Source organism: Pecten maximus, chromosome 10 (genome assembly GCF_902652985.1).
Source record: "Pecten maximus chromosome 10, xPecMax1.1, whole genome shotgun sequence".
Lineage (NCBI taxonomy): Eukaryota > Metazoa > Mollusca > Bivalvia > Pectinida > Pectinidae > Pecten > Pecten maximus.
Window position 1 is genome coordinate 18,992,183 of NC_047024.1, and position 11,038 is coordinate 19,003,220.

General features: G+C 37.9%; 1 protein-coding gene across 1 annotated transcript; it reads right to left on the minus strand.

Annotated features, from left to right (window-relative positions):
• Nucleotides 1–7,707: 7,707 nt before the first annotated feature.
• LOC117336565 lies at nucleotides 7,708–8,397 on the minus strand. Its single transcript, XM_033897176.1, has one exon. The coding sequence runs from the start codon at nucleotides 8,395–8,397 to the stop codon at nucleotides 7,708–7,710; it is 690 nt and encodes a 229-aa protein (XP_033753067.1).
• Nucleotides 8,398–11,038: the final 2,641 nt, after the last annotated feature.

Below are 11,038 nucleotides of genomic sequence, written 5' to 3' on the forward strand. Positions count from 1 at the left end.
GTTTCGGAGATTATGTACATACAAGTATTTATAATGGGAACGTATTCTGCAGACATGTAATTGATATAACTCGCTAATTATGCACGTATTAAAAATATTAAATTCAGTGTATTTATTAACAATACAATGTTTCATCCGCATGTCATGTTGTTGAACTAAAACTAAAACTTTGTAGCATTACCGATGGAAATTACATCCAGTATGTAGCTCGCGTATAAACTACACCGAAAGTTATACGGATTTAAAAAGTAATTAAAATGTAAAATAATAGACGTTACTGTCTTAATCCTTAATGCAAATCCTAAGAGCATTTCTTGGATGGTTGGTTTCAAATGAACTCACGATTCGGTACGTACTGTAGATTGTCTACCACCTGCGACGGCTGACGATAACGAGTGGAACAGGTGTCGAGATATACACAGCACATTGTGACGTCACAATACTATAGACGTCACGTATTGAAACTGTAATTCAAATAGGCGGATCAGAGTTTTCGGCAATCTAAAGGTTAACGTCCTATTAACAGCCGGGCGTGCCAGGTTTTGGAGGTGGAGGAAAGCCGGAGTATCCGGAAAAAAACCACCGGCCTACGGTCAGTACCTGGCAACTGTCCCACGTAGGTTTCGAACTTGCAACCCAGAGTTGGAGGGCTAGCGATTAAGTGTCTGGACACCCCCCCCCCCCCCCCCCCCCCCCCCCCCCAGATAAAAATCATTTTATTTTCCCCGTCAATAGGGCCCCGGGGGTTGGGTCCCCCGTGGTTTCCCACAATGCATAAAACGTACATGTATTGATATTTCCATTTTATACACTCTCTTACATTCTTACATTAAGACATATCACACTAACATTTCTTGTGTAGACATATCAAAACGTAATTTGTATATCACAGTCACTGCCAACGGGCCGATTTGGGCCGATCTCAGCATGCCCTGACTGCGAAAGGCCGATTTGGGCCGATGTGCATAAAAACCATTGACAATCGAGAAGTACCACAATAAAGAGAACGTTAATAAGAATTGCGTTGATTACACACACATTTTCATAAATACACGGCGTTATGACGTCATTGACGTGACGAAATCATTGACGTCATATCCATCTTTTGACTTGGATATTGACGGCGTCAGTATGTGGTTGCGTGCTTTTCCTCCGGAAATACGAAGAAACATGCGATTCACCGATAACCCAAGGTTTCTGAACATGCCACCAAGGGATGCCAGACCGATTGTGTATTTTTTACTGCTTTTTTCAGAATGTTTAATGAAGGAAATCGTTCGCCAGACGAACAGGTAAATAAGCAAAATGATAAGGGTGTAGTAACAGAATTAAATTGAGCTCGCAAAATTCGTTTTAATATTATCTAAAACATGTTTCAATCAATTATCCTGTTTTCACTTAATGTGTTTCTTACATTTATATCCTATATACATGAACGTTTATATTACAATATGTACGTTTATAACCCCAATATACCCTATATATATGGACGTTTATATAGAGAATACATGGTCAGTGTCTTAAAATATAAGCTGTATTTTGGCGAGGGTAAAGAAAGACAAAAGTGGCTCGCCAAGGCTCGCCACTTTTGTCTTTCTTTACCCTCGCCAAAATACAGCTTATATTTTAAGACACTGACCATGTATTCTATTTATCCTGCAACAGTCATAAAAATAATCATCAAAAATAATAATTTTGAAGTGAAAGGGTGTAAAAATGACAGAAATATGTTCGCCTTTTAAACGTAGTTTCACTTTGAAGTAGGTCAGTCGAACTGACGCACGTGCTAGGATTCCAAAATACAGCTGTTTTCCGTCACTGCCGTATACAGCAAAAATATATATGGTGGGTGTATTCCGACAATGCGGTGGCAGTTGCAGGATAAAACCCAATATATCCTATATATATGTACGTTTATAACCCCAATCTCCACTGAATATATGTAGGTTTATAACCCCAATCTACCTTATACTGTATACATGACGTACGTTTATAACCCAATATACCATATATATACATGAACGCTTATAACCTCAATATACCATATATGTATATATTTACATCCTGTGTTGCATTTGCCTATATGTCGTTAGTAAACCAAATTGTATTCATCAGAGTGTATACTACAATTTACAGTGATTCGGTCAGAGTAGGGATACAGCCCCAGGTGTTGCTGGTCAAAACAATGGTCCCCAGTTACATTCGGCCAGGAGAGATTTCGAATGCTAGCATTGATTCCACGTAAACCACCACAAAAAAAGCAACGCAAGTTATGAGAGTAAAATTTAATAATAGAAAAAATGAAGTCGACCGACTCGACACAAAATTATTATAAGCTCTATTCCTGATCTATAGGAAGTAGGCCTAATCAAATCGTCACTGTCGTCACACAGGGGCTCGTTGTCGAATTGTCAGAAATGCTAGACACGACAACATTTAAAGTCCAGCCTTTAAAAAAAGAAAATCTTGCGAAAAATCGGCAGTATCGACATGGTTTCTGGTTGTGTATGCATACTGAATTATAGTTATGTGGCTATTCACTGATGTCAAAGGCCTACCTTACTCCAAAATCGAGCCCCTGTGAAGTTGAACATCGTCTGCTAAGTTAGCGACACTGATGTGACCGGTTAGACTAGATTTTGTTTCTAATGAAATATCCTTGGAATCGTTTTCACCTACTGTCAAGACGACGTTCATTTAGAATTTAAGAGATGATATTCCTCTGAAAATAACGTTAAGGTTATAGAAAATGTGTTGAACCAATCAGAATGCTTGTTCAAATTTACCGCGGCTGACACAACATGGCTACTCAAGTGGAAAATCTGCTATCAGTATGCATAAAAAGTCCCGGGGCCGTCGATAGGGTGCTCGTATACATAAAGTAAGTGTATGTAATAGTTGTATTCGGTGATCTGATGAAGCGTACCTCTTGATTAACCCGTGGACTTCGTATTTAAAGCTATGTCCAATAGAGTCAAAGTGTGGTGACCCCGTTACGTCAACTTGTCCGACTAAACAAAATCGAGGGGATTTTGAAGTTTCACGCCCGATTTCGTAAACTAATATCGAGAAATCGACAACATGTTATAGCTTATTTTAAAGATTGACCATTTCTCTTCAATTTAAGTCCTACTTCGAAAAAATCCACCCAATACAACCGAAGCTACGGTACTTAGAAATAAATACATCAGATTTCAAGCCTGGGGGAGTTCAGAACCTTTCTCATTTATATGTACTCTATATGTTATTATTTTATAAAAACGAGTCAGGCACCTGTGCGTAAATCCAGTCGATAGAAACATAAGTGTTTCCGAGGAATCGAGTCTGTCCTGTGCAGTACCCATTCAACGCCGCATCACTTCTAAATGTTAACCGTATATCATGCGCCGAAAAACGGCTTTAATTTTAAACAATCAGAAATTATGCAATTGTGAACAATTTGAAGATATCTACAAACGTTTATAAAATATAATATAAAACCAAATTGTGCAAAAAACATTTCATGTGATTGCTATTGTTAACGACATGAGGGACTATATTATTCCTTCTGGAAATTTCGGCTGTTCCGGTATTTGAACTGGATGACGTCAGTGATAGGAGAAGCGGCAAATTTAAACGCGTCTTAAGCTACTGTAATTAAAATAAAATTATGAATGTAAATATAAGAATTGAACTGTTACCAAATGGTAGTATACAGTCGATATGAATACAATTTGGGTGACAGATAAATATTTCATGTCGCCCTAACGGGCGACATTCTATTTATCTGTCACCCAAATTGTATTCATATCGAATGTATACTACCATTTGGTAACAGTTCAATGCTTAAATGTACGTTTATAACCCAATATACCCTATATAAATGTACGTTTATAACCCCAATATACCCTATATACATGTACGTTTATAACCCCAATATACCCTATATACATGTATGTTTATAACCCCAATATACCCTATATACATGTACGTTTATAACCCAAATATACCCTATATACATGTATGTTTATAACCCCAATATACCATATATACATGTACGTTTATAACCCCAATATTCTATACTTTATTTTTAATCGTTATACATATATATGTCTATGGATTTCCAATATCACTTCCAATAGATATGCAAGGAGTTATTTGAGGACACAGAACCTTGACAGGTTCGCTAGAGCCAACCGATGGAAGTCATTAACCGTGAAGTCATTCAAGTCCTTTTTTGCCATATTTTTCAACATGGGCATCTTGAAGAAGGCTTCGATTGAAGAGTATTGGAACTCTATGATGCCAAGTCAGGTTTCATCGTGGTTTAAAACAGTATCACGTAGGAACACTTTTCAAAACATCTCGAAGTTCCTGCACGTAGCTGATCATGAAAGAATGGTAGACAGACAGGTACGGACTTTGTGATCGTTACGTAAACATTATACGATTAACAAATATATATTGATTACTTTGAATTCTACTCTCGGGATAACCTGGCAATGTATATCGTCAGGTCCAGATTGTACAGAAATCGAAACTTATAATTCGTCATCTCCGCTAATTTCTATGAATAACAAGTTTTGTTTCGTTAATGAATATTACAACACAATGAAGTTAACTCAGGGGAGCCAATACGTGACCTATGAAAAAAGTCCATGTAAGATAAATCTATCGTACATACCATTTCACGCGCGCTATTTAGATTATCTTCATGGTTTGGACATGAACCCAATTTAGAGATGTGCCATTTTCTTCATTATGACCTAATTCCGGATATTTGATTAACTTTACAGCATCCAGCATATGATCCAGCGTCTCGATTCAAACCACTGTTAAACTTCATAAACAGAATCTTCACAAGATTTGTGATTCCAAACCAGGAGTTATGCATTGACGAAACCTTAGTCTCAACAAGAGGGCATAGTATAATGCGACAGTACATTCCTTCTAAAGCCGCAAAATTTGGCATAGAATTTTGGATGCTTTGTGAGGCGGCCACTGGTTATGTTCTTCAAATGAATGTATATAGAGGTCGACACTTTGATCCAACGCCAAGAGGAGAATTACAGGGAACAAATGTAGTGCTTAGCCTTTTAAGAGATTCCTCGCTTTTTAACAAGGGATACCACGTGTTTTGTGACAGTTTTTTTTACCTACATCACTCTCGCATCAAACCTCCTCGCACACAATACTTATGTTACAGGAACACTGACCAATGCTACGGACGATTCAACAAGCAGATCCCCTCGCTGGAACTGACATTTATATGCGACAGAGAGAGACTCTATGCGTAGCGTATAAAGACGCAGTGGAGAAGAAACCAGTGCGTATGTTGAGCACATCCTTCCGGGACAGGACCTCCACAACGGACACCCGAGAATAGTCGACCAGTATAACAGGTACATGCACTGTAAAAAAAATTGTGCGAGGTTACACCTTTAGAGGTGGCAACCCAGTTGCCACCTCTAAAGGTTGAAGTTTACACCAAGCTAGATTACACCAAAAAGTGTGTAACATTTGTGGTGTTATAGTTCACAAAATTAAGTGTTAAGCTACACCCTATGAAATGCATAAGTGCACCCAATTAGGGTTTACTTTACCCCCTATGAAGTGCAATATTGCACCCAATTAGGGTTTACTGTACAACCTATGGAGTGCAATGTTGCACCCAATTAGGGTTTACGTTACACCTTATGTAGTGCAATATTGCACCCAATTAGGGTTTACTTTACACCCAATGCAGTGCAATATTGCACCCAATTAGGGTTACTTCACAACCTATGGAGTGCAATATTGCACCCAATTAGGGTTTACTTTACACTCTATGTATTGCAATATTGCACCCAATTAGGGTTTACTTTACACTCTATGTATTGCAATATTGCACCCAATTAGGGTTTACTTTACACTCTATGTATTGCAATATTGCACCCAATTAGGGTTTACTTTACACTCTATGTATTGCAATATTGCACCAAATTAGGGTTTACTTTACAACCTATGGAGTGAAGAAATATTGTACTCAACTACGGTCTTCTTTACACCATTTTAAGTTAAGTTACCAAGTTTCAAAGACATTGCTGAAAATTGAGAAAAAAAAGATCTTGAGACAAAATGGAAATGATAAAATAAACAAAGGGTAATAACTCCTTTGAAAATTGCTGAATACTGTCAGTCAGGATAGCAAAACTACAATCATTACGTTTGCGTGGTAATGTGTTCTGCGAATATAAAATTGGTTCAAGACGAGAAGTTGTTCATTCTGAAAAAGACAGCCGCGGAGAGCAGACGTATTCGGAGGGTCAGAGGCAAGAAATTGATCATTCAGACAACGGCAGCCGTAGAAAACAACCCAATAAGTCAGAATATCTAGAGAACCATAATTTGATTTCCTCTAATAATATGGAATGTAAAATGCATTCATGTGATGATTGTGGACTGGTTTTTGAAAACAGTCACGACTTACAAAAACATATTAAGCATTGGTGTCCCGATCAATTACAATAAAAGCGGAAGATTGAAGAAGTCGATGAAACTGTACCTCGTAAAAAGATTCGTTATGAAAGAATGCTATGGGAGGACAGCGATGATGATTCGACTTTAGGAGAGGAAGATCATATTGTGTTTATGAAATTCGCTCAAATAGCAAAGGAACTGAACGAAGATGAATGGTAGAAGAAGCGGTACAGGTATGTGAAGGAAGGGTTGTCTGAATCAGAAGCAGAAAAAAGAGCAAGCATTAAACTTAAGGAAGCCGACATACAACAATTCATGAATGTATATGAAAAACTCTTATCATACATGATTCAAGTACGACACCTTAGTCTACATGAGAAAATTATGGACACAATAGAAAGATACATCGACAGCGGTGTGAATGAAAATAAAGCAATCAGAAAGACATTGAGAAAATATAAATATGAATTGATGAATATTTAGATTTCATCACAGACAGCGATGACGTGGAGATTGGTGATACAGATTCTGAAAGTTCTGACAATGAGGACGTTGATGAAACGGAGGACGAAGGCGAAACCGATGAGGATACTGATAATGATACCTTGAACGTTACATTTTAAAAGTTAAATGTGTGCATATTTAAAAATATGCATAATATAATTCCGAACACTGTATTTTTGCTGTAAATAAAACGTGTAAAAACTCTAATGTTGTCATTGCTCTGTATTGATACAATAGAAAAAAAACTGATTGACATTTAATGACTTTATTATGAATATTAAAAGGTATCATGACAAATATACAAACTTAGACATTAGAAAGGCATACTTTTATCATTGACACATTAACTGATATACTTATAATAGTCTCTTATCTGACGACAGGGTGTGCTTATTTTAAACTTAATGAACATCCTATTTACAACAATCATGCAAAATTAGCGATGTTTAACATATATACTTTGCGAAAATACATGGACACACACATATACCTATACATGTATATAAATGTGTAGCTGTACAAATGAGAACACCATAAAAAATCAAATTTCATGCCATATGTATGAAATGGTTCATCACTGTGAAATGTTATAATGACCATAAACCAAACTCTTTATGCCAGTGAAATACCGTTTGTCGTCGTACGGAGAAAGACTGGTTTTGTTTACGGTGATGCTGTACAGTTGATGGTCAAAACTTCGTATCAGATTCATCTTATGCTTGCAATTACTTTGGTCAGAAAGACATGCTAAGTAAGCGTGATGTCTCAATTGCTTTTCAATGACGCACTTTTTTTAACGCCCTTACCTGTACGTTTCTCTATACCCCCACATTTCAGGCTGTACATTTTTGGTTTTAATCCAACGAACCGATCCTTACATTCGTCTTTCATTTTACCGAGCAATTTACAGTTTTTCATGCTGAATATTGGACTGTCCTTTGGGTAATTGTTTGTGCCAGACAGGTAAGCATTGTCCTTTAAGTCTTGATACCAGTCAGGTGTTTCTATACTGTACGCGAGGGAGTCGGTGTCAGTGAAGAGTAGTTCGGCTTTTGACCCATACGTTTGTTTGATGAAATCATAATAGAACTGGAAAATGAATATTTTTGAGACCTCTAGAATATAAAACCCTGCATAAATCGGTCGATTTAAAACAATGTTTGTTTTCTTCATGTTCGCAGCTACAAGATCTCTGTTGAAAATTTTAAAGGATTGAAAATTTGGTTTGGTGCAAACTTTTCTAAGTCGTTTTGGTGTATTCACCAGCTCAACGCTGACTCTCTTTCGCATGTTTTCCATTGTTTTGCCAAATACAGAGTTGTTCATTAGTTTGAAGAAGTCCTTCTCGAAATCGTTCTTGGCAAGCATTCTTTTTGCGGTGTTAAAATCAATGTAAGTCTTCAGCCAAGCAGATTGGATGAATTCAATAGCTCGATGAATTTTCGTGAGGACCATGCTTTTAGTAAGATAATATTTCCGATTTCGATAATGGAGGACATATTGATGCTTAGAGCCAAGATTTGGAACTTATTTTCTAGACGGTTTCCATTTCGAAGCTTTTGAGAATCTGGAGAGAGCATATCTGCTGTGATGCTGATGTTTTCGGGGGCTAAGGGATAGTCACTGTGTTTGTCATGCAAATGCTCCGGGTACTCAAGGTCAACTTCTAAATGTATCCGATTCCGCGTCGTCATCGATTTTAGAAACGTCAAACTGTGTGATTTGTTCAGTTGTCAACCATGCAAAGTCTTTTTCAGGTAGGGATTCAGACATACTAGTACCGTACAAATTGTTCATGTCAAGGTATGTGAGCCAAGTATTTGGTTTTGACTGATCGTAATCTGGGGCTTCGGGGTTATTGGCATGCGCAAACTTTTTTGAAATCATGGACACACCACCACGAATACTTTTTTCAACCATCAGTACCATGTCAATATCGTCAAGAAGTTCTACTCCTGTCATTTTCAACATTGCCTCCCACGAAAATCCAGACGCCGTGTAGTAATGCGCTGGGTCCAAATGATAATAGTCTAGACTGATGGAGCGAAAGTTCTCGAACACCCCAGCTAATAACAACACATCCGTTTTTAGGTAAAGGTCATGGTACTCGCCAAAGCATGTTATGTCAAAGGTGTGCCAGACCGATTGCGCATGTCTATTGTCTGCGTCGGGCAAATCCGTTTCTGATAGTTTATTATAAATTTTATCTTTACCAGATAATTTGTTTTCATAAAACTTTTCTGGTGAAATCGCGTAATCGTACGGGTATAACCCTTTTCGAAGAAGAAATTTGAGATGATCCTATTTGTGAAAGTGCTTTGACAGGTTTGGAAATTCATCAACTACCTCTACTGCCAAATTTGACACCAATATGTCTAGTGGGGCATTTAACAATTGCAAAGAATCGATGAATCTCAGATTCCCTAGTGAGAAAGACATGTATTTCTCCATATTGTTTGGTATACAGGACAGGGGTTTGGATTTGTATTTTCCCGCCGACTCCATCAACATATGCATGTCATAACCGCGTAAATTATGAAATACAACGGGGATGTAAAATTTTGACCCCTGCGATCTCTTTCCCTGTCTAAATTGGAACTGAAAGTTACAATGAATATGGCTTGCACCGCGAAATGCCCCATTTAAGTTATCGTGGTCCCAAACACCGTCTTCTCCCAACTCTTTTTGACAGATGTAACATATCTGAGCATTTTAAAAAAGACGCTTCTTCTTGTGTTACATTCATTGGGTTCACGTATTCTAAACCTTTGCAGATAGTTTCCTCTTCCTCGATTAACTGTTCGAAAAACTTGTCAACTACGTCGGGCCCTCTATAGACCTTGGTCGTTTTTGATTGTTCGTCGGATGAACATTTCAGCATGTATGAAAAACCGCAAGGTTCGTGCTTCTGATATCGAGACGTTGACGATTTGTGGATATTCGGTTCACGTGTGCTTATAGGGCAAACAAAGCTTTCAAAGTCAGCATAAATCACAAAGGGGACTTTGAGCTGTTTATGAATTTGATTAAATTTGACTCACTGTTGTTGTTCTTTTTTGGGAAGCTAAGTTTATGAGGGCCGTGAGGGGAGCAGTAAGGGACATGGTCGTCTAACAGTTGCTGGGATGTGTAACCATGGAGACAATAGTTACAATAAAAAGTTTTACATTTATGAGCAGTGCGGTCACCAAGCAAACGTCTCAAATTCCTAACGAGACAGTAGTGTCTGCTTTCACCTTTAAAGAACAAAAGAAGGTTTACATGCCAGGAAGTGTTGCGCATGTCGGTTACGTGTAATGGATACACTTCATCGCCCTCTAAACCTAAGACATTGACGGAGATGTTGTTTTTCTTTTCAAATTTCGATATCTGAGATAAGGGAACGGGGAATTCAATGCCTGTCAAGTCCAATTTATGTTCGTACTGAGTATAATTTGTTACATGCAGCACGGCATTTTCTACACGTGATACGGGGTGTAAATCTGCAAGAACTGACTACAGGAAACATTTTTGGTCGGTATTTTATATGTTTAGAACGGCTTTTTTCTTTTGAATATTTGGTGGTGGGGTAAGTAGCTACTACCCTCTTACCGTGTGTATTCTACGGTATTGACTTCAAGTTTTAAAATTTTGTCTATGGTCCACCCACTCCCATCTCGCTCAAAGTTTTGATAAGCGTTATGTAAGTCGCGGAAAGCCTCTGCCAGTTGTTCAGTTAATTGAGTAATATTTGTACATGTGAGATTTATGGATCTAAATATAGGTTTGGCAAAGATGGGTTCATTATTTTTGTCATATTTCACATTTAATAAACATTGTAAGGAACCATATCATACCTTTTATGTTTTTCAATCTCTCTTCTAAAATGTCTTTGATTGTTGTTTGATTTGTCACTAAGAAATTGTGGAACATCCCAAGGATTTCCTAGGTCTTGATCCAATATCTCCGTCTGGGCCGTTCCCTCAAATGCGTTCATATCAGCCCTCGTTGTTGTCGGTCCACCCAGGCTTCTCGTCGTGTAAGACATCTTCCACAAACATCCGTCCTCCTTCCACAAAACCTTTCCGGAAGTGGCCGATGGTACAGTTACACTCTC

Excerpts from the sequence above, each read along its gene's own strand:
- LOC117336565 (XM_033897176.1), bottom strand. The coding sequence starts at position 8,397 with ATGGTCCTCACGAAAATTCATCGAGCTATTGAATTCATCCAATCTGCT.